This window comes from Myotis davidii, unplaced genomic scaffold (assembly GCF_000327345.1).
Source record: "Myotis davidii unplaced genomic scaffold, ASM32734v1 scaffold196, whole genome shotgun sequence".
Taxonomy (NCBI): domain Eukaryota; kingdom Metazoa; phylum Chordata; class Mammalia; order Chiroptera; family Vespertilionidae; genus Myotis; species Myotis davidii.
Genome location: NW_006288258.1, coordinates 4,212,654 through 4,237,493, shown reverse-complemented (window position 1 = coordinate 4,237,493; position 24,840 = coordinate 4,212,654). Strand labels below are relative to the sequence as shown.

Below are 24,840 nucleotides of genomic sequence, written 5' to 3'. Positions count from 1 at the left end.
GAGCCAAACCGGTTAGGCCCTAACCGTTAGGGCACTGATATATTTTTTGATGAATGTTATAATTACCACCTTTACTGTTGGACAGGGATGTTGTGATTCTGAAGAAATATTATGGAGTTTCAAGTGAATTCAGAGTTTGAAAGCAAACAAGAATGAAACTTTAAGAGAGAAAAGTAAAAAATTAATTTACAATCAGAAAAAAAAATGAGTTAAAGTTACTTTGAAAATGGTAATTTAAGTTAGGGTTGAAATATATAAGCTATGGTACAATCTAGGATATCCTAGAAATAATTACAGAAGCTCAGATATAGTAGGACAGTCATTAAAACTTAAGTTCATCTTAATGTCTTCCTTACTTCCTGAGGTCTTTCCTGATTTAGTGGAAAGAAAGATGGAGTCCATCTTCTCCAAATATGTTGCTACAGGGGAAGATAAAGGTCTAGGGACAGAAAATAATCTCATTTTACATCCCCTTAATGCAAGGACATTAAAAGTACCAATTTCCCCTCAATATCCATCAAGCTTAATACAGTGTGACTATCTGGGGTTAATTATTCTTAGCTCTATAAGGAGCAGTATTTATACAGCTCTGCACAAAAGCAATACTTTAAAGTATATAAGGAAGGGAGATGGAAAACGGTTGGCATTAGCTCTATCAGAGCAGTTTTCTCTTGACAGAGTCTGAGCTAAAACCCCATCTGGAAGCCCCGAGTCTGGGTCACCTTAAGGGAACACTGCTAACACCCCAAGGTCATAGCCAAACCTCAAAGCCGAGTGTTCACAGCACTGCATAGCAAGTTCATTTGCAGTAGTTGGAAAACGATATGCTTCAAATTAAAGGGTTTCCCCCACTTATCATATATACCGTTAGACATAATGAATAAAATTAACTTTGAAACAAATAAAGATATTCCTATAGAAAGAGGGTCAACTTGAACAAAAGAAAGTTTTCAAAATAATTATGAAAATGACATAATTAGCACTGTTCTGCATGCTAAGTATCCATTGCACATATACAAAAAAAAGTTTCCTGATCCTAAAATAAATTATAGAAACAGTCCTGGGAAGGCAGAGCTTTGGCTTATAAGACTCTCTAAACAGTGCTTTTTAAAGAGTATTTAACCTACTTTTGAAATATAAAATTTTATATTTATCTAAAAAATATTTTTATCATGCTGCTACCTTTTGGTGTTGGGAGTAGGATAGTGAGGTAAATATGTAATTATTAGATCTGTGGCTGCTGTTAGCAGACACCGAAATGATTTTTTTTGGTTTTGTATAAAGACTGGATTTGGGGGTTATAATAATTAATAAAATTAAATTGCTTTGGTTGAGTGGGGGAGACAGATCCGTTAACAGATGGTCACATTACAGAAGGAAATAAGCATAAGGCACTCTATGGGATTGCTGGAGAGGAGCTCCCGCTCGCCTGGAAGGATGGGGGAGCTTCCTGGAGGAGGTGAAACCTGGGGATCACCCAGGTATCAAGGAGAAGAAGTCTGCTTCCAGGCACATGGGATTATTGTAGAGTGAGATTGTCTGAACTGAACATGTGAAGCAGGGAAAAGGCAAGAGGTATGGCTGAGGAGGCTGGCACGGGCCCATCAGAGAGGCATCTGTATGCCACGTGAAACAGCATAGACTTTCCTATAGGACAGTGTCTTTCACTTGTTGTTGACCATAACCCAGTAAACATACATAACTAAAGTAGAAATGTTGTGAAACCATTCCTTAGTCTAGATTATGTACTTGGATATTTTCTATTTTATTTATTACCCCCCTTTAAAAAATGCTGGTTATAGCATTCAAAACTTATTTTGATTCGCGAAGTTAGTGATTTTTAACCGGTGTGCTGAGGCAGGCACACTGGTGTGCCATAAGAAATTTTGAAAAATACCATATCTGACTTTCAGTCAGGGTCACTATTTTTCTTTAAGCGTGTCAAAAAAAAAAAAAAAAAAAACCACGTTTTTTAAAAATGGCAACAGCCAACACAACAATAGCTATATGGTGTGAATGAATCAAAATTATACCTATTTTTTTTTTGTCAGATCGGCAAAATATATTTTTTGGTGTGCCTCAGAATTTTAGTAATTATATTTTGTGTGCCATGAGATGTACAAGGTTGAAAATCGCTGCACTAAATGGTTCACTAGGTCAAAGGCACTCTTGTGAGGAGCAAATGAAGGCTTTTAGAAAGAGCTAAAGGTAATGGTCAGAGATTTAGGTGGAACACTCTAGCAGGATGTGGAAGATGGGTTGGAAGGGAGCAAAAATGGAGGAGAGACAGGAGGAAGCTACTTTGGTTGAGAAATGAAGGCCCAAACTAGAGAAGTTATAGAGAAATGGAAAATAGAAAGAGCTAAAAATATTCCAATGGTAAAATTGGCAGAAACCTGTGGTTGACTAGATGTGGGAGGTGAAAAAGAGGAGAAATTCAAGAATAAGGATGAAGCCCAGTGATTCTCTTGAAATCTACTTGAGGAAATTATTATTTTGTGCTATACTTATAAAATTTTGTTGTCTAAGATAATCATGCATTTACTTAACAAAGGATGCTATCCTGACCATCATCATTCTAAAAACTAGAGGGCTGGTGCAAGGATTCGTGCACAGGTGGGGTCCCTCAGCCTGACCTGCAGGGATTTGGCTGAAACTGGCTCTCTGGTTTATTAAATAACCATGCAACATGCCTTGAGGGGTCCCGGATTTTGAGAGGGCAGTTCTCAGGTGACACACCCCAGAATCGGGCTCCGTCCTCTCTGGTTCTGGGTGCATCACCTAAGAACTGCAGCTGCCACATCACCGCAGTTCAGCAGCTCCTGCATTGAGCATCTGCCCCCACTTGGTTGTAGGTGTACACATTTACATCAGCAAATTACAGTGGCAAAAATATTTTAAAAATATGAATATTTAAAGTACCAGTATTTTAAAAAATTGCATACCAACTATACATTTGGCATACATTTGTGTTGTTCATGCCTGAAATGTATTTCCAGTTAGAGTCATCCACAGTACCTCGTGGTCCCGCTGCCTGGCTGCCGTGGCTCTATTCATGTCTTCTGCATCCCTGATATGGTCAAGGGCCTGGTGAAGTGATTCTTGAAGGTCTGACAACTTAGCATTGTAGTCTTCCAGCTGTTCCAGGACCACAGGAAACAGAGAGCGGGTATCATTGTACAGCCGCTGCCAACTCTCAGCCTGGCTCAACACTGGAAGAAAATGACATGGAAACTCAGTCTGGGCTTCTCTTGTCTCTTCCCATTCCGTCCAGCATTTAGCAGAGATAAAAACTTGTCAGACCATGCCTTCAAAAGCAATAAAGATGGATGGTGTTGATTACAAAATAAGTCCATGCTTCATATTGAAGTAAAAATAATACTATTTTGTAGGATTTGAGAGCCCCTGGATGGCAGTCAGCCAAAAGGAGGGTTTGATTAGCTTTCCTATGAGATTACATTTTATGTGGAAACCATGCAATTACACTATGTTGATTATTACCCAGATTATTTCTAATTTTACCATATAAAATGGATTTGGATATATTATAGTCTTATTATTAAAATAACAAAAATTATCTTGTGTGTTACTGACAGATGATGTTTACAACCATTCATTTACTCTGTTCTCTCCAGTTAGCTCCTTTAGGTCAAATCTAAATCATTATTTTGGGTGGGAAGAAGATTAAATGGTAATGGTATATGTGTCTTAGCTTTCTGATCAAAGTTGCATGCATTGACTATGTGTCTTCATTCCATGTTTCCTTCAGGGAATATCAATTTGACTTGTTCAATTTTTTTGTATTTTCTTTCATCACCATGAACAGAAGACAAAAGTTCATGGCTGAGTAAAGAAAGTGGTTGAAAATGTCTTCACCAGTCCCATTTCTCCAGGGAAGTCTTATTAAATTCCAAAAAAGGCAAAAAACATAGAAGTATCTGACTGTGACATTAGACTTCAGCCTTTCTGACTGCTGGCTTCATCCTGACTCAGGCATGGGGCCTGAGATTCTACTTTGGTTTTACTGTTTCTATGACTTTATATGTCTGCCATGGTACTATGCCTTATATTGAGAATATTCCTCTTCTAGAGTGTTCACATTCATTGTTAGCAGAAATTGATAGTGACAACTGCAAGAAAATGATCTAGGGCAGGTGTTCCTAATCCTTTTTGTGCTGGAGGGCCCTTTGTAATCTAGTAAAACCCTCAGACCCCTTCTTAAAATGTTTATTAAAATGCATAAAGTAAAATACATACAATTACAAGGGAGACCAATATATTAAAAAACAATTTGGTAATATATGTGCTTCTTTAGTAATGCATTAAGTAACAAGATTTAGAGATGGGACTAATAACCACTGTAATTTTGAATTATTGATGAGCTTAATGTTTCGAGATACCAGCAATAGCCATAATATGATATGCAAACCTGTTGCTTCTTTTGTTGATTGTGTAGATTAAAATGGACACGAATGCTTTGCAACTCTTCCTATCAAGAGTAGAGTTTATTTCCTCACTCCTTGAACCTGGGCAGGTCTTGACCAACAGAATGGATATGGCATTGTTGGGTTCTAAGGCTAGGCCTCAAGAGACCTTACACTTTCCATTCTTGCCCTCTAGGAAGGCAGCCATCATACGAACAATCCTGGGATACCTTCCTAAGACATGGAGAGAGAAGCCCAGCCATCTGAGCTAAGGCCCCATACATGTGAGTCAGCTCAACCATGGCTCCTGGAGTGGAGAAGAGCTGTCCAAGTTGAATCTAGCCCAAGTGGCCAACCCATGAAATCATGGTAAATAAATGGTTATTGTTTTAAATGAATATGTTTGGGTGGATTGTTAGACAGTAACTGATAACTGATACAGGGACTAACTCAGAGGTTCACTAGTACTATTCTGATTTGATGTCTACATGCATCATTAAAGGAAATGTTAAATTCCCACTGAGGTCAAAAGTCACTAAAAGTCATCATGGACCTCAGAACACGAATGTTGCTGAGCTTGTACTTTACTGACTGCTCAACTGTAGTTCTGAGAATTGGTTTCCGTTAGCCCTCCTTTCCATTTCTCATGTTTTCATCAACTACTAAGTCCCTGTTTTTCTCCTCAGGAGTAAAATTTCTATAGATTCCTTATGGAACCTCAGCTGTTTCTCAAAAGCTCAAGGTTGGGCCTGGATCTATAGTCAAGTTGTGCTGAATGATTCCCTGAGGACACACACAAGTTCCAAATAGCTGTGAATATTGGGAATTGGCTGTTTTGACCAAATGTTGCCCTGGGTCTCTATGTCCTCTCCTGGACCCACAAAGAAAGCAGACATGTGCTGGGCTCCAGGAGCTGAATGGACCTACATTCATGGGCTTCGTCCGCCTCTTCATCCACTAGCTCCCGTTGAGTGAAGAATGGTTGACGGCTTCTAATCTCTTCCAGCATCTTTTGGGCCAACACCAGCTTCTCAGAGATTTCCTCAGAGCTAAGATCTTGCTGCTCCCCGTAGTACAGCATCTTGTTGTTGATCTCTGAAAGGAAGGACATGATGAGAGAAGGCAGCGGGGAGAGATGACTGGGCCTTTTACAGCGATGCCCTTGAAAACACGGGGGAAGACGGGCATACTGATGTTCACACTGCAAATACTGATGCCGGCATCTGAGTTAAATGTTGATTCCAGGGAGAAGTGAAACCTGAGGAAATCACTCCTCTTTGCTTCCTATTTGGGGTCTTCAGAATGGGAATGGGATTAACACAATGCCTTCCCTGATTTCATGGAAACCTGTGTCTGGTTTTTGAATCACATTTGCATAGTGGTTCAAAAACGTTAATATTTGAGGCACACAAGTCTGCAGTCTTTGATCAACCTTTTATATATAATACATAACTTGGAGAAAATGTTCTGAGGTATCTCCTGTCATATGTAGGATACATTGGCGATATTAATCATACTTTAGCCAAGGAGTTATCAAGGCTTTAAGCCAAAATTAGAGTATACTGTAGTTGTTCAAGTGAGTCATTCAGATGGTTCTACAGAGTAGATATACCAAAAAGGTTTGTGAATTTCTTCTCATATGCACTTTTTTTTTTTTTTTTGCAATTGCTATCTGCCTTCTGTATATGACTGTTGGTATTTTGACTCTGGGTCATTTTCACCCCATGTCCAGAAGTAGGGTGGAGAATTTTAGAACTGGAGGACTGCTGAGGTTCAGAGGGATTAAATGAGTTGCCGAAATATTAGCAGAGCTGAATAGTTCTTTGACTCCCTGTTTCTACTACAGATGATCAGATGAAAATTATATAATTGCCAACTTGTGCTATAGGAGCTCCAGGAGGAAGCATTCTATCTTCCTGGCATAAATGAAACTGTGTGTCTGTGGTTTACTGTGATATGTGGTTTGGCAGACAAACACTGTTGTCACAAGTTATACCAAATAAGGGCTTTTATTTTCTATGGCTAATAGCTTGAAGGTCGCCAGTAGTTATTTTAGAGATGGCTGGGAATAGTAATGACACACTAGTGGTGTTGTGCAGCATTCCTGAATCATGAAGAAAGGGAGATATATGAGGAAAGAAGTTTTAATACTAGAAATACTACTCAGAAAATTATAGGGACACCAAGATATGCTAAAAAAAACTTATGAAGGGATTTAAACGTTCACTTTTCAAGAAAGCCTAAAACACTAACTCCTGAAATAAACTAAACATAGGTTCCCGCCGCCCCCGCCCCTTAGAACTAGTATTTGCAAGGCTAATTCTTTGGTGTTTTGATAAAAATATTACGCATACAATTCTGATCTGTTTTATTTTATCCACTTCTGGTAGAGATTAGAAAAAGGAAATGTAGACAATAGCATTTTTGCCACTGGTCTTTGGAGACTGTTCATACATTATTATAAAAAGGTAAAAACTGATGGAAATTAGTTTCCCATTTACATTCTTTTGTAATTTTTTTCATTTTTTCTTATGCTTAAAGCAGTGATTTTCAACCTGTGTGCCACAGCACACGGGTGTGCACAAGAATTTTTAAAACATGCAATACCCATCTAGTCAGGGATATGGACCTCTTTTCCCTTAGACTGTCAAATAAAAAGATGGCAATAGCTGTGTGGTGAGAGGTCAGCTAATCTAGGCTTAATCTCACTTTTAGAACAAATCAATACTAACTCTAAAATGTTAGAGAAAAAGAGTATTTTATTGGGAGATGCAAAAGCATGCAATAATTAGGATGGGAGTGGGAAGTGTTTCAAATGTATGCCATTTGTTTTATTGTGCATTATAGGCACCAAAGGAAATATAGCAAATGATTAATTTTGGCTCAGTATATCCATTTTCTTGGAATATGCCCCCTATACCTCAGTGTAAAGATATGAATCTCCCACTGTGGGTCCCTTTACTGCCATTGTGCCCTGGGGTGCAGTTGGTCTTGTCATCCAGCTCTGAATATATAGGATAATAAAAACTATGGGAACACACACACACTGCTTCCTAGCGGACTGTAACCCAAGGAATTTCTCTTTATCTTAGAACAAAGTTGCCTGTTTTCTGTTGGTAAATGAAGGCTGGTTTTCAATGCACCATCAAAATAGGCTTTAAAATGCAACCTGTATTTACCAGAGGCCAGAGCACAAGTAAGTGAACCTTCAACGGGAAAGGTGAAATTACCACAAGCTTTTGGGCCAAGAAATCTCACACATACACCTCTCCCTGTTTTTTTTTTAATCTGGATTGGGGACCAGAGCATGTTGCCTGCCTGATCCTTGGGAAAGCGCGTCAGAGACAGCTCAGGGCCATTTGGGTTAGTAGACAGTTTACTGCCCCTCTAAAAGCAGTGTTTTTGCTGCCAGTCATTAAGAAAAACGTGAATCCTGTTCAACTGCTGCGTTTTAGAGACACCATGGCATGCGATTTCCTCTGCCAAAAAGATATTTTGTCATTTCCCTTCTGTAAAAGGCCTGGAAAGTAGTGACTCTGTACATTTATTCTTGAAAACTTACAGATTGTAAGGAAGGATGAGTGCTCAGAAATCCCAGGTAACAAACTTGAAATGCAGACCTCATATAAGTTCAAACCTATAGCACTCTAACAGTTCTTGGCACTATTGTAAGCACTAACGGTAGCTATTAGTTTTTATTGTTGTTAATAACAGGAATGATGCCTTGACATGGAGCTGAACCAGAAGAGGATATATTTACCTTGGATTGTATCCCTCATGTCGTGGGCTTGCTCTACGAGCTGAGTTGCATGGTTAATGGTATCCATACTTTGCTTCTCAGCCAGTTGGCTCTTTCTTGAAGCTTGACTTTCCTATAAATAATCCGTGTAAACATCAGATTAAATTTAGGAGAAGGAAATGTTGTATATGTATATGTATATGTATATGTGGGGGTGGGTGGGAATAATGTATTTCAAAACCGGAAATTTTCCTGACATGGGAAAGTTCTATAACCTAAAATGGTCCCAGGAACCATGCATGAAGGCTGCTGTGATGACCAGCTTTAGGATTACAGAATGCTACAGAATGCTGCAAAATCAGATGGCATTCCTCTGCCATCAGTCACAGCTCAACCCAAACCAGCTGGCTTTCATAGCTAATTTACCCTTTGAATTTTTACTGTATCTCAAGATGACAGACCAGGAAATTTCCCAAGTGTGCTGAGCAGTTTGACATTGTACACTCAAGAGCTTTAAGCTTCAAAGGGAAAATTGTCAAGAAAGCAGGCAGATCTTGAAATGCTCCACGCATCCCGTGGCTCCTGGGTGGTCCAATCACCGCAGAGATTCAAAGGCTTAGGCCCACTGGGCTAAATGCTGTTTCCAGTGCCGCACTCCAGATTCCCATCAGCAGTGATGGCACTTGAGCACAAATAACTGTTCAGGCAGATTTGGCTCAGAGCGAATGGCGCTCTTCTCCGGGAAGCTGACTCTATTTCTCAACTCGGGAGCTTCTGTTTCGGAGTTCCCATGAAACATTTGTTAAAATGAAATCCCAACCCAAATGTGGCTCCTGAAGAAAGGATGTGTGGGGGTGCATGTGTATGTGCATGTTTCTCTGTGTGTGCAAGGACAGAAGCTGATCTTAGACATGGTTCAAGGCCAGGACACTTGTCTGCATGCAAGGCATGGGGGCCGGGTACTTCCTTTTGGCATTAGAAAGATTGACTCATGGGTCCTATTTAAGAGGAGGAGAACTTCAGTCTGACACTTGGTTGGATGCCCACTTGCTGCATTTGGTGTGGTGTGGTTTTGTTTTGGCTCAGCTCTGTCACAAAGGGCTACAGCGCCTGAATGGACTGCAGGGTGACCCGCCACACAGACCACTGGTAACCATTGCACAGTTGCCCCAGGACAGAAAAGTGGCGTTTCAGACTTCTCTCCTTTCACCTGGTTTTAGCCTGTGGATTATGCCATGATTATACCTGGAATGTTTTTATACTTCCCAGGCCTAACCCAAGCAAGTGGCCCTTGGTCAGGGAAGAGAATGCAGAAATCATATCATAGCTCTGGCTGGTGTGCTCAGTGGTTAGAGTGTTGGCCTGTGCACCGACTGGTACCTGGGTTGCAGGTTTGGTGTGCGTGCAATAGGCAACCAGTGGATGTGTCTCTCACATCAATGTTTCTCTCTCTCTCCCTCCCTTCCACTCTAAAAATCCTCTGGTGAAGATTAACAAAATAAAAAAGAAAGAAAGAAAGCATATCATAGCAGGCATAAGCTCTAGAGGCTTTTTTTTTCAGGCAAGTCTGAAATTGCTTCTACACAAAGTACCCTGTGCAGCAGTAATGTGGCCATCAGTCCCTTCCCTAAATAGCGAGCTCTCTGAATGGACACTGTATTCTGAGCCAATGCGTTCCTTCATCCAATTCCTATTTTCCTCTTGGCTTATTCTAAGGCTTTCCAGTGACACAAAATTTGTGGTCATTTTAAAATTAAGTGATACAGGGCATAAGATGAATATTATTCTTGATGTCACCTCTCTCCACTTTTTAAATATATGAATACAATAGTTTAAAACTTTAAAACATTTAACAAGTTGATTTTTGATCTAGTTTAAATTGAATTATATTTGAACAGCACAACATCATATTTTTGGCTTTGGCTTCAACCTTCAAGGGAAAATGCTATTGTTATTAATGTGTTCATTTCACTTATTATGGAAACTTTGAATTGAAGCAATGAAAGACAGCTGGAGGATGTCCTCTCTCTAAGAAAACCTTTTCTTCCTGACAAACACCAGAGGGCGCTTATTTATGTTTAACAAAAGACTCCGTGGCAGAGGAACCACCATTACTTAAAAAAAATTAATAAATAAATAAAATAAAATATTTTAAGAACTAAATAAATAAATTGCAAAATTACTGGCTATAATATATAGTAGTGCCTATGTGAATGTTATATTTTTTTTCTGTGACTTTGCTTATAGAAGAAAACGATATAGACATATGATAAAACAGGTAAAACAGGTGCACCTTGCTCTAAGAAAAGCTGAGATTAAAAAATTATCTCACAACCATAAATCAGTTAATGATTTAACCTGCAAATGAAGTAAGTGTGTAAAGAGTAATGTACCTAGAATACTAATTTAAAAAGTCAATCAGATTGAGGGTGATAATCAGGTCTACCTAGGGTGATCATATATTTTATTGTTTAAATGGGGACACTTTTGAGAGTGAAAGGAGGATCTTTTAACAATCACTCTGGCAGATAAGCATAAACAGGAACAGACAGATCCAACTTATTCTTTTGAATGTGTATATGTATAGTTTCCAAAACCATTTATTAAAGAGATACTCCCCCCCCCATCTTGGCATCCTTGTCAAAGATAATTTGGCCATACCTATGAGGATTTATTTCCGGGCTCTGTATTCCCACTCTTGATTTTGGCTCAGTATATCCATTTTCTCCTGGGGCAGTCTCCTACTTTGTGCCCTTATCTTCAGATCTTTACTCACCAATCTATCACCCTTATTGAGGAGGAATGCTTCTGAAATTCCAAGTCTGATCAGACCATTGTTCTAAGTAAATGCTTCAGTGTCTTCCAAAGTCCACAGGGTGAAATTCATAGGTTCTTAGCATGGTGAACAAGGTTCTTCATGATCTGGCCTCTGAGAACTCCTTTAGCATTATCTCCAGCTCCTTGATTTACAGTTAATCTTCCAGAAGACTAAGGCCAACGTCCTTCTAGTCCCAAGAATACAGTGTGCTTTACATCTTTCTGCTTTGTGGTAAATTTCCTTTGCTTGGAAGTATTTGATAAACCCCTAGTCATTCTTCAATGCACAGGCCTATGCTCATCTTCTCTGAGAAGTCCCCCTACGGTGCCCCTGCTGAAACAGTTATTTCTTCCGTAGAATTATCTCTTTAGGCTGTATCAGGCCTCGATTATCAAATGCTGATACATATTTATTTTTACATGCCTGTTTTCCCTACTAGACCATGAGCTCTTTGAGAGCAGGCATCTTATTGTATTCATTTCAGTATCTATAGCATCTTGCGCAATGACCATTATATACCAGGGGTTAAGTAATGCTTTTGAAATTGAAACATATTTTTATTTTTTGTCCTGCCCTTTTTTCAGGATCAGAAATGAGGCGCAGGTGCTTTTGATGTGTGGAGGTGACCTATTTTCCTTCCAGTCCTAAAGATCTCTTTTCGTCAAATGCATGGGTATCCGTTAGGAAGTCCCCAGAAGTAGGGGTGGGAAAGGGCTATAGCATTTCCCCAAAGGGGGCTAGAGGACTTGGATATGAATGTTGGGACAAAACCAATAACTTCAGGTTAATGTAAATTGTGAGATTTGGGTCACATGAGGTTCATGTGACAGGTAATTTGCATACAGAGGTATTTTCAAGTTCAAGAGGCAACATTAGTGTGACTTTTGTCACTGTGGGAACCTACCGTGAAATCTTTCGCTCTGAAGCCAAACATTACTTTCTTGATAGAAATCTTTCTAAGACAAAGTTTTTCTTAAATCCTTCTTAGAATAAACTATGGATTTTTCTAACTAAGGGCTTGAGGATACTTGAGAAGTCCTTACGACAAACTCCGGGCATTGATTTTGAAATGTTTAGCAGGTTGTTGTACTATCAGGACTGTTGTAGTCAGAAGGACATTAGTTTCAGTAAAATAAACGGAAACAGCTGGGTGAACGTTCCAGTAGCTTTTTCATCAACCTCCTGCTTTGGTGGTGTTCTTGCTGTCTTAGAGCCTTTTCTACTGGGCTGTTATTTTCAAGCTTGCATTATTTTTCTCTATGAAAGCCTGCACTTGAAGTATATCCAAAGTAGAAAAGCTACACAACAAAATGGTCTGTAACTCTGTCTGAGCTGTGGGAGGAATGAATCTTGGTGAAAACACATCCTCAAGAATTGAGACACTTTTGGCAAGTTCCAACCATGATACAAGAATGAAATCACAATGAACTTTTTGCAAAGATCTCTTTCTGGGTACTTCCTTTGAAACTTAAGAGATCTCACTGCTTTTCAAATGCTAGTAGTTGGATTAATATGTGGCATTGTATGGGAAATAAGGACAATTTTCATGTGCATTTCAAAGTGGTTGAATCTTCCAAGGGTCCAAGTAATTAACATTTTTAGAAGCTTAATCTCTTAACACTTTAAGAGCTCCAAGGTCAAAAGAGATTATCAAAGTTATTTTGACCTTTATTTTTGTAGAAAGTGAGAATTGTTTTTTGAAAAGCACTTCCACAGCTTATGTCAAATACCAGTGTAGGAAAGCAGAAATTCCAGAGTGCTCTGGACAGCACTGGGGGAGCATAACAAGGAAAAAAATATGTTAAACATTTTAAATGTTGAATATGGCGCCTTATGGCTTAGTTGTATTTTTTTTTATTACTACAGGGGCAGGATATTTTTCCATTAGGCTGCTGGGGAATGTATTTAATAGTCTCTCACACTGACTCTGCTCAAATTTCAATGCTTTTGTGGTTAATTTCTGAGAGCTTTTATGTTATATTTCCCTTAATATTGTTCTTAGTCTCATTGACTTTTTCATTTATTTAGTTGTCTTTACTGGGTATTTGAAATTTTATCTTGTCATATCTATTATATACCTTTTTTATTGTAATTCCTCATGCTGTATTTAAATGTATTGTCATTTTCTTTCAATTTCAAATAAATATTTAGTTCTGTTTTCTTGTGAATTTGAGATTTAAACTCAAGTTTTTAATCTGTCTGGGATTTTATTTTAGTACTAGAGGCCCGAAGCACTTAATTAGTGCAAGAGTAGGCCTTCCTTCCCCCGGATGCCAGGAGCCCTGGCTTCGTCTGGAAGGTCGTCCAGTCTAATTAGCATATTACACTTTTATTATTATAGATATATGGTGTAAGGTGAGGGTTGAAAGTGATTTTTTTCCCTGCCAAAGTGCAAAATTGCTTTCTCAGCATCATTCCTCTTCTTTCTGTTTATTATTTAATGCATCCTTTAGCAGACATTTAAATTTTATATTCTACATAGTAAAGCTTATTTCTGGATGCTCTATAGCTCTTAGTCATAAAATGCTAAGGCAAACAGCTGAACAACTATTCTAATTGAAATATATCAACCATATTAACCAAGAGCAAATATGAAAATAGTTCCTCATAAAACACAGTTTTTCAAGGAAACCAGTCAAAATGGGAAGAAACAGTAGAGAATGAGTCTACTCTTGATTTATTTTAAGATACTTGAGTCACTACATATTTTCTGAGCTGTATTGAGCCTCAGTTGTTTGTGACTTGCCAGGCTCACACCAGCTAAGTCCTTTCTCTGAAGGTAGTTCCAGAAACTGAATACATACCCTTTCAGCTAATTCATCCAGGTCAGACAGAAGGCTTTTCATTGTATTCTCAGCGTTGTTGATTTGTATCTTTCTTAGGATATACTGGTTTTCTCTTTCTGACAATTTTGTCTGTGGAAAACAATGTTTTGAAAATAATCAGTAGATGTGCACACCAGGTTTGTAAAAATAAACACAAAACTCTTCCCATGTTAAAGGACTTAGAGTAACATGTGAGTCTCTGTTCCCCAAATGGTGGTGGGTCTGAAGGCTGCTGCAGGCTGGTGTAGAGGCTGGGGCCTGCATGAGGGTTCTCAGGGCCCTCGGGGATAAAATTCTCCCAGCTCTGCTCACCAGGCAGACCCTGGGCTGTGCTGTGCTGGCCGTGGGGAAAGGGTACCTTTTCCTAATTTGTACAAATGCACAATATAGGCTGGCGGTGGCCTTGGGTGTCTAACCTTTAAAATGCCAATTTTGGAAGGCTTTGGAAGAAATGATCAACTCACACAAATTAAAGTAAATGGAGCTTAGTCCAAATGTGGTTTTACTCAGATTACTTTGGAGTAGGCTCACCGAACTTGGCACTGCCTTTCTGTCAGCTATAATTATATCTATCTTGAAGTTGTGTTGTTGGGGAAAGAGGATTCAAGTGGCATCAAGAGGCCTGAATCTGGGTGACTCCCCTGAGAATTAGTGCCTTCATGTATCCAAACAGATGAGTTTGGACAAGAAGGATTTCTAGGTTTGGCACAGAATGCTCACTAAGATCCTATCCAGCTCTACAATTTTGTCATTTTTTTGTTTTGTTTTGCATTTTGCATAATATGGACAGTTGCTGTGCATGTCATCTGCATCTCCACAAAGTAATGAGCACTTACTGTGCTAGGTACTGTTCTAATGCTCTGCCCATATCAACTCACTGAATTCTTTCAACAATCCATGAGATGGTTCAATAATTTTCCTCAATTCCAGATGAGAAAACTGAAGCATAAAGAGGTTAAATAACTTACCCAAGGTTACCTAGCTCGTGTCAGAACCAGCATTTGAATGCAAACAATCTAAATTCGAAGTCTATGCTCTTAACTATTATACTAAATTGACTAACAAAGTTAAAAAAATTATGCTGGTATTAATTCTATTGTCCTTTCAGCTAATTATCATTGTTTTCAAAAAATCTGTTGGTTCTGATAGAAGCCCATGATTTAGAGGGGGGAAATAAAACCACTTCTTAAAGCTTAGATATACAAGCACTGTTCATCTGTTTCCCACCTTTAACTCGTTTATTAGAGATTAACCGCAGGATTTATGAGGAGAAACAGAGCATGTGAGTATGTTGTGTGTCTGAGTGTGTATGTGTGTGTGTGTGGGGGGGGAATGAGGGGGAATATGACAGTGAGAAGGTAAGGTAAGGGTAGGAGATAGAGATAGAGATAAAAATTGAGATAGAGAAACAGAGACACACAGAGAGAAATGTTTCTAGAGAAACTTCTCAAAAACATTGCACATTGAGGGAAAGGTAACGGTAAGTCTGTGGTAATCACTTGAATGACCAATGTACAGCTTCAAGGAAATAAGTGTTTTGCATCCCTCATTAGTTTTGTACACAGATACTAGATTTTTAGTCATTTCATTTTCAGTATTAACCTCTTTTATAGATGGCAGCTCTTGGTTGAGCTGAAGATCATGCTTACAATTAACTTGTCATTATTTCCTAGGGCTAACCAACCATCTGTAATATTGCCACGGGACTCAGCTACCAAAACTGATAGGGGTTACTAGGAGTGACTCAGTGAAACCAGAATGAAAACGCGCAAAAGGAAAACATTTCTGCATACTTTGAGGAGGTAGATGGTGGAGTTCATTTCATTCACGTGTCTATGGGCAGCGGCACCGGAGGACACGCTCAGCACACCGGATTTGCTTTCTTCAATGGAGAGCGCGGCTAAGCGAAGGTCATCAGTTAGATCCCAGATGCACTTATCACAGCCTAGAAGTAGAATGGACAGGTCATTTCTTCAAAATGAAAAGTCAGCTGGGAAGCATGCTGCCTTCAGTAGATCACTATATGAACTTCCTTAGCTAATTCTATTTCCATTTTTGTTTCATGAGGTGCTGTTCTGGGCCACAGAACTAGTCCTCATACTCAAAGTCAATGTGATTCATCGGTAATATTAATCTCTTGTGTCTGGAGGACTCAAAGTCGAGTAGAGTCCAAGATGAGCCAAACTACATCAAACACTGTCCCCACTTAACACATAACAAAAAGAAACAACACATGCAACAGGGAAAGTAGGTTAACATGAACACTGAGTGCTGCACTGACACAGAAAGAAAGCATGGAAGGGACAGCCCTCTGGGATGACTCTATGTCAGGCTTTGGGCTTTTGCTTGGTGTCCACTGGTGAAGGCGGCTATTTGATAGGCACTCCCCCTTTCCTGTCATCTTTTCCCGTCTCAATTCAAGTTCTAGCACTTCTTACTCCTTGGCCTCACCCCCAGGGTGACTACCTGAGCACCTCCCCATGGCCTGACCTCCTGTCTGGTGCAGTAGTTGCAGTTTCTCATGGCTTTTCACGTTTCACATTTGAGTTCTCCTGACCACGGTCATCACCCACCAGGATCCCAGTGCCCTCCTGGGGCCACTCACAAGTACACCCTTTGAAACTTTCCTGTTCTCTATCTCTCTCTCAGATTGTACTTTCTTCTGGAGAACTGGTAAATGGAGACTGACGTGTTAATAGCTGTTAGTATGTTAATTAAGTTTAACATGGTCTTACTCATATTGACTCTCAGAGGAACATCAGGCTGGAGGGGGAAATGCTTAGGGCCAGGCAGGTATCATGATGTCCTTAAAGTGACCTTGCTGAGGGGACCACCTAGGTTATCAGTGTGTAAACTTTACCCTGCTTGTGCCTCGCATTCTGTGCCATCTTCTAAAATGTGATTCATCGGTAATATTAATCTCTTGTGTCTGGAGGACTCAGAAGTCAAGATATTTTTGTTTGGGGGAGGGAATACCTAATGTTAAAAAATATATAGTCTTTAAATCACTCTACTTAAAGATAAATATGAGTTACTTTTTAAAATTAAATGTATTGGGGTGATATTGGTTTATAGGGTCATATAGTTTCAGGTGTACATTTCTGTGATGCATGATCTGTGTGTAGCATTGTGTGTCCACCACCAAAGTCAAGTAATCTTTTGTCACCATATATTTGGCCCCCTTTACACTTTACTACACCCTCCCCCTTCCCTTTCTGTAAACCACCATGTTGTTGTCTGTGCCTATGAGTATCAGTTTTATATCCCACATGAGTGAAATCATATGGTTCTTAGCTGTTTATGACTGACTTATTTTGCTTAGCATAATATTCTCAAGATCCATCCATGTTGTCACAAATGGCAGTATTTCATCTTTTCTTATGGCTGAGTAGTATTCCATTGTATACCATGTCTTCTTTATCCAATCCTCTATCCCTCTATCGAAGGACACTTTGGTTGTCTCTACGTCTTGGTCACTGTGAATAATGCTGCAATGAGTATAGGGTGCAAAAATCTTTGGGAATAAATGTTTTTTTGAGTGGGTTTTTATTTTTTTTTGGGGGGGAGGGGGGAGATATCTAGAAGAGATTCCTGGGTCATGTGGTAACTCTAGTTTTAATTTTTGAGGAACTGCCACACTGTCTTCCATTGTGGCTGTGACAGTGTACATTCCTGCCAGCAGCGAATGAGAATCCCTTTTACTCTGTAACCTCTCCAACACTTGTTACTGTATCACCTGCCTTGTTGATAACAGCCATTCTAACAGGTGTAAGGTGGTATCTCATTATACTTTTGATTTGCATTTCCCTAATAGGTAATGGAGTTGCACATGTTTTTCATACATCTGTTGGCTGTTTGTATGTCTTCTTGGGAAAGGTGTCTTTCCAGCCCTCTGCCCATTTTTAAAATTGGATTGTTTGCTTGTTTGATGTTGAGTTGTATGAGTTCTTTATATATTTTGGATATTAACCCCTTGTCGGAGCTGCTGTTTGCAAATATCATTTCCCATTCGGTTGGTTATCTTTTTATTTTGCTGTAGTTTTCTTTTGCTGTGCAGAAGCTTTTTAGTTTGATAGAGTCCCATTCATTTATTTTTGCCTCTAATGCCCTTGATTTTGGGGTTAAATTCATAAAATGTCCATAAGGTCCATAAGTTTAGTACCTATGTTTTTTTCTATGTACTTTATTGTTCCAAGTCTTTGATCCATTTTTATTTAATTTTTATACAAGGGGACAAGCTATAATCTAGTTTCATTCTTTTGCATGTGGCTTTCCAATTCTCCCAGCACCACTTATTAAGGATAATGGTGCTTTCTTTTCTCCATTGTGCATTTTTGGCCTCTTTGTCAAAATTTATTTGCCCATGTACCTGTGGTTTTATTTCTGGGCTTTCAATTCTTCTCCATTGGTCTGTGTGTCTGTTCTTCTGCCAGTAGAATGCTGTTTTGAGTATCTTAGCTCTGTAGTATAATTTCAAGTCAGGTAGTATGATACCGCCAACTTCTTTCTTTGGCTGTTCAGGGTATTTTGTGATTTCATATAACTCTGATGACTTTTTGCTCTATTTATTAAAAAAATGACATTGGTATTTGGATGGTGATTGCATTAAATCTGTATATTGCTTTGGGTAATACAGCCGTTTTAACTATGTTGATTCTTCCAATCCATGAACATGAACACGGAATATCTTTCCATTTCATTGTGGTTTTTTGCAATCCCTTTTAATAATGCTTTGTAGTTTTTAGTATATAGATCCTTCACCTCCTTTGTTAAGTTTATTCCTAGGTATGTTATTCCTTTGGTTGCAATTGCAAAAGGAGTTTTCATTTCTTTTTCTGAAGTTCCATTGTTAGTATATAGGAAAGCAATGGCTTTTTGTACATTGATTTTGTATCCTGCAACCTCACTGTATTCATTTATTGTTTCTAGTAGGGTTTTTTTTGGGTGGGGGGGCGGTGAAATCTTTAGATTTTTCTATATACAGAATCGTTCACCTGCAAAAAGTGACACTTTTATTTCTTCCTTCCTAATTTGGATGTCTTTTATTTACTTCTCTTGCCTGATTGCTCTGGCTAGGACTTCCGAAACTATGTTAAGTAAGAGTGGTGAGAGTGGGCATCCTTGTCTTGTTCCTGATTTTCACCATTGCGTATGATATCGGCTGAGGGTTTATCATATATGGTGCTTAACAAGTCATTAAGCCTAGTTCTGGAAATTTGTTTTGAAATGTTTCAGCAGGTCCTTGCACCGTCAGAATTGATCACTATTTGATTGATAGGAATGACAGAAAAATCCAGGAAAGAAAGATCGCAGCTCCTTTTCATAAGGCCTGAATATTTTATTTCTGGTGCCACTTCAGATTTGGAGTGATCTGGAAAAAAACCACTGAAATCTCTTGGTATCTCAGTTTTCCCAGAGTTGTAAAGCATTGTCTGTATATATCATTTTATCTAGTGACCTGTAGAGAAAAGGGAGAAAAGGAGCTAAAATAAACCCAGTCTTTGGGAATTATGTTTCTGAATTTGCCTTTATCCACTAGGTAAGATGCTAAACTTAAAGACTTGGTAAGTTTTGTAGAGGTGTTTAAATGTAAATCACCTATTTGCAAATTAGAATCAAGTGGACAACTGAATCTTTTTTGTTTAGGGTACATTTGTTTGAGGCACAGACAGGGTTAAAGCCGGGGGTGAAACTCAGGTAGTTTCTAGAGAGGGGTATTGCATAACTTTCCTTAATCCTCCACCTGCAGCACATTAGAGAAAGGGGGGTTAGTCAATCATGTACTGTTATTTTTACTTATGGTTGGGCAGTCCGTGCCTGTAGGGGGTTCAAAACTTTTTTCCAAGCATTTTCCGGTTACACTGTCACATGGGCCTCCTCCACAATTGCACACTGTGGGAAACAAAAACAAGAGATTAGGATTAATTTCGTAGTGCTTAAAGTAGGGTAATGTTCTCATGGTTTCTAGAAATACTGGCTATCAGTATATAATTATTCAATGGGCATTAATTATATTCTATGATACCGAGATTATGCCCCTCACCCAATTAAGCCTCAGCCCAGTGAAATTTTCAAAAGAGACCCTTGGGCAAAAACAAATTTAAATTTTCTAGGACTCCTCTCACAATTTTTTTTTTTGGGGGGGGCGGGGGGGGAGGTTCCTGACATGACTATTACAGCTGCTTCCGTCCAGAAAAATCCTGGTAAATTTCAAAAGATACAAGATAATCATGGAGCCCATTATTCAACTGGACTCTGAAAGCCAGCCTTTCATTGCAGCCTGATTCTCCAGTTTAATCCAGCTTCGGGGTTGATCATTGCCAGGTGTGAAGGAGGAGTGGTCCGGCGAGGAGAGAGTGAGTAGGCCCAAGAGCAAATCTTGGCTTCCACAGTGCTTGACCCTTGGCACAGCTGACTCCAAACCTCCCAGTGACAGTTCTCAGTGGGATGGCTGGGAATAATGTCGTGGGAAAAATTAGGAACATATTTACATAAATTCAGAAATCCTGAGGACCCTCTATTCATCGACTGAGGATTTTCAAGATAGTCATTTGGAGAAAAACAAAAACAAAAGCCCCAATTCAGAGTTTCAGAGTAGAAATTAATTTGTGATATTTAAAAAGGAATTCCTGAGCTATCAACAATAAGCTGAAGTAGAATTGTGAATTTTCCCCATCTCTTAACTGTCTTTAGAGAAAAATCATAAAAAATTTAGCTGTAAGGGGAAATGCATTTATTACATTTCAGCTGTTTAATGTTCCACAAAATGTAAATTTATTCAGCCATTCAGCAAGATCATGCTTTATTGCTTTCAGCATTAGCTTCTTTTCTAAGAGTGATCTGCTTCTATGTAGTTTAAACATAAGTTTAGTAAATATTTTGAGAATCAGAATATTCATCAATGTCTAAGGCTTTGATTTTGTCAGCAGTTTTTTAAAATTCTTGCCCCAGGAGATATATATATGTATATATATAGGCCTGGTACACAAACATTTGTGCACTCGGGGGGCGAGGTCCTTCAGCCTGGCCTGCACCCATGTGCAGTCCAGGACCCCTTGGGGGATGTCCACCTGTTGACTTAGGCCCACTCCCTGGGGGATCAGACCTAAGCTTGCAGTCAGACATCCTTCTGGCAGCCAGGGAGCCCTTGGGGGATGTCTGACTAAAGGCTTAGGCCCCCAAGGGAGCTGTGATGAGGAAGCTGGGGTGACAGAGGAGCCACGCTGTCCCACCCTGCTGCCCTGGGTCAGGTCACACACGGGACATCCAGATGGTGGCCAGGCGGGCTGGCAGATCGCTGCTGCCCCGCGTGGCCACCCCGGGTTGGGTCGCACACAGGATGCTTGCCGCCCTGGGTTGCAGATAGCAGGCCCGGATGGCGGCAGGGCAGACGGATGGCACTGTCCTGCCCCACTGCCCTGGGTGGCAAATAGCAGGCCCAGATGGTGGTGGGTCAGGTGGGATGGTGCTGTCCCGCCCTGCCTGTAGTATGCAAATTAGCCGCCATCTTTGTTGGCAGCTAATTTTCATATCATGCTGATTAGCCAATGGGAGGCGTAGCAAAGGTATGGTCAATTACCATGTTTGTCTATTATTAGATAGGATATGAAAGAGGAAGAGAGAGAAAGAAACATCAATTGGTTGCTTCCTGTACATGCCCCAAGCAGGGAATGAACCCACAACATTGGTATGTGACCTGACAAGGAATTGAACACAAAATCTTTTGGTGTGTGGGACAATGCTCTAATCAACTGAGCCACCCAGCCAGAGCTGCCAGCATTCTTTCAGATGCCTGCTTTCCTTCTTTAGTCTGTCTGGACACAGAACACTCTTCCCTGTGTCCTTTTCGGTATTATGCCTTTGTGCACTTTGCTTTCTTGTAGACATGTTTACTTTTATTGTGATCTCTGAAGATGACATGTATTTTCTTCTCAATATTAACCTTTACACTTAGAACCTTTTTAAGTGGGACTTTGTTTTAGTGAGGGGATTTCCAATAGGAGCATGCCACAAGAGTACAATAACTCTTCCTCACCCATTCTTCCCCTCAAAGTCACAAACAAATAAGAAATATTCAGTCTCAGCCTTATTCCTAGAGGAAGGCAATTTAACTTTACCTATTAAGAGCTTTATTCTATGTGGCAAATGGGTTATAGAAATTATCAATGAAATGTATACATTTCAGTCTAATTTATCTCTGCCGCCATCTTAGTTTCTCCATGTCTTTTCTCTTCACGAAGTCAATTCTTATACTCTACCTGAGATAGTTGCTCTGACAATTTGAGGAAATTGGGGGATGAGTAAACTCTACCATTGATTTGCTCACTTATTGCCCTGAAATGTCAGTTTTACCAAACATAACTGAAAAATGGGACCTAGCTTCCAGAATAAGAAAAGTGATGTGAGCCATGCAGGTTTTCATTCAGGATTCTGGCCAATCATAGGCTGTCCATGGAAGTTTGCTTTTCTTCTTTGATCAAAATGGGAAGGATATAAGCTGGCAAGGCAAGAGCTCATTTGTGTCAGTGTCTCTTGGTTTATGAGCTAGGTTACATTAGTAGCCTTGATAATATCCACCAGGGGTGAGTATGGGATGCACACTCCTGAGAATGTGCATTGCCTGGAAAAGTGACAAGGGGGCACTTGAGACATTTTCCCAAGATAAATACATCTAAATCCGGGTGTCCGTCTAAGGATTTACAGTACTGTACCTGCACAGTTCTTCGCTATCCTGGCATCCCCATAGTAGCCTGGGGCACAGCGTTCACACTTGAATCCAGTGGTATTACGTAAGCAATTCCTACACTGGCCAGTGATCTCATCACAATCTTCAAAAATCAGGTTAGGATCAGAGTTTCCACTGCAGTCACATTTCTTACAGGTGTTTCCAACAAGCAAGGGGTTTCCATAGTAACCAGGAGCACATCTGAAGGGGAATCACATGTTAGAAATTTAACAGCCATAGTTTTTCTTCCTTTTAATCTTCTTTCCCACCTAGAATAAAAGCGTAGTTAATATTTGTGGTTTGCTTTTCCAGAATTCATTCACATCTCCCATCTTCCTAATAGAACTAGACTTTGTTTTTAAGGAACCACCCCTCCCCAGTGTGTTACACACCCACTCAGCATGGCCAGCCCTCCAGATGTAGGAGTGTCTGGATATGACCAATGTGTGGGAGTTTTTGGTCATTCCAACAACTGGCGTGCACAGCTGGCATATGATGGGTGGTGCTAGATATGCTAAATGAGACCCACTACTAGTGCACAGCTAAGAATGATCTTGGCCAAAGAGTTAGTAATACCTTTGTTAAGAAACACTGATATAAATCACTGTCCACCTTGCTGTAGTGAATTGTTCAGATTAACCTAAATCTGAGCCACTCAATGCCTGGCACTAGCCTGTCCAAAATGGATTGGTTCAGAGGTGATTCAATTGGAGTGTAGCCCAGGGCTCTTGTTTGAGGGCTCTGGGGAGGCATTCTTTTCATCTGTGGGAGAATGAACAGTCAGGTGCTGCTCTTAGTTCTGAAGCCATCTTATGACCGAGGAAAGGCAATGTGGAGACAAGGCAGAGGGCAGAGCTGAGGGTACCACAGAGAAACAGAGCTAGAGCCTAAGTAGCCATTATTCTGGACATTTTAGATCTCTGTGTCTACAGAGGCCAGGCACCTAACTACTGCATTTGTTGTGGGGGCACAGCTGGTGCCTTTGGTCATGCTGGCTGGGCCCCTCATGAGACAGCCTAGCCCCATTGGAGAGTGGTGACTGAAATCTATCCAACCTTTGCTGGCCTGGCCAAACTGTGCACTCTAGGTGGGGCTGCCTCTGCTCAGAGGAACAAATGCTTTTCTCTATTTTTCAAAGGCCCTGCTGTGAGTGGTGGGACTGCAGGTCCCATCTAAGGGTCAGCTGCTACTTGGTTCCTGTCAACTGTTGCCAAATTGTAGCTGTGAGGGAATGGAGGACCTGTATTGCTAAATTTTCCTATTTTTAAACAAAGAAGTTAAAATTTGGATTTTATGTTGGCTGCTGACTGCAGGCTGGAATGGGGAGACCAGGGTCGGGTGTGGAGAGCCTGGGCTAGGGCATTGGCCTTGGGAATGGAAAGGAAGGGAGGGCTTTCGAAGGAAATAAGTAAGGCTTGGTCTGTAGTAATACGATACTACATTTTAAAAGCTTCCATTTAAAGTAATAAAATTATGACTCAGAACATTTGAAAAATAGAGAAATGAAAAATAAAAATCACACCTGTAATCCCAAGGCCCTATTGAAATAATTGTTCAACATTTTGCAAATGATCTACCAGCTTTTATTTCTACATCTCAGTTTTTTTGTAATGATGGTGTATGTTCAGTCTTTACACCCTTGACTTGCCTTGTATCTCATAGCTTCACCTGGGTGAGTTTACTTAGTTACCACAGACAACTGGGAGGTAGGCCACACAGGCCTGGCATTCTGAGGTTGAGAGGCTACTTGGTTTTCCAGCCTCACATAGCTAGGAAGTCACAGTGCAAGACTCAGACCTTCTGACCCTCATGTTCTTTCCTTCACTCCACCCTGGACCACACTGCTGCTACTATAAATGAATGAGTGAATTCATCCAACAGAGGGACAATTCATGTCTATTTTATGCAAGGCACAGAAAGACAGGAAGAGGAAAAATACACAGCCCACTCTGAAAGAACAGGAAACAAATGAAGCACAATCATACATAATATCTAAATTCTAGAAATTGAGATCTATATAAAGATAAGAATTAATTAAAGAGTCACACAATCTACAAAGAGATATCCCCAAGAGAAAATGTCTAATGAATTTTGTTACTCATATTCATTCATGTCTTTGCACCTCTAATTTACTGGGCCTCTGGTCCCCAAGACAGCATAAATCATTCCTCTATGGAATACATGGCTGGATTGAATTTCTAACCTTTGCTGCAGTTCACTACACAGAATATTAGATTCATTGAAATGGAACTCAGATCTCCCCCCGTAATGTGCAGCTGGGAATCCTGAGGTCCAGGAGTGAAGGGACT

The 24,840-nt window shown here is 40.0% G+C and overlaps 1 protein-coding gene across 2 annotated transcripts in view; it reads right to left on the bottom strand.

The window, feature by feature from the left end:
* Positions 1 to 24,840, bottom strand: part of LAMA4 (laminin subunit alpha 4) — a 136,354-nt gene that overhangs the window by 59,594 nt on the left and 51,920 nt on the right. The window contains exons 5-11 of one of the 2 annotated variants that reach the window (XM_015561621.1): positions 22,518 to 22,732; positions 19,603 to 19,698; positions 15,600 to 15,751; positions 13,786 to 13,896; positions 8,185 to 8,296; positions 5,352 to 5,519; positions 3,019 to 3,212 (exon numbers count right to left, since the gene is read on the bottom strand). In XM_015561621.1, the coding sequence (XP_015417107.1) occupies positions 3,019 to 3,212; positions 5,352 to 5,519; positions 8,185 to 8,296; positions 13,786 to 13,896; positions 15,600 to 15,751; positions 19,603 to 19,698; positions 22,518 to 22,732 (1,048 nt within the window). The remainder of the gene's footprint in view (positions 1 to 3,018; positions 3,213 to 5,351; positions 5,520 to 8,184; positions 8,297 to 13,785; positions 13,897 to 15,599; positions 15,752 to 19,602; positions 19,699 to 22,517; positions 22,733 to 24,840) is intronic. The other variant, XM_015561622.1, reaches the window with a different exon arrangement.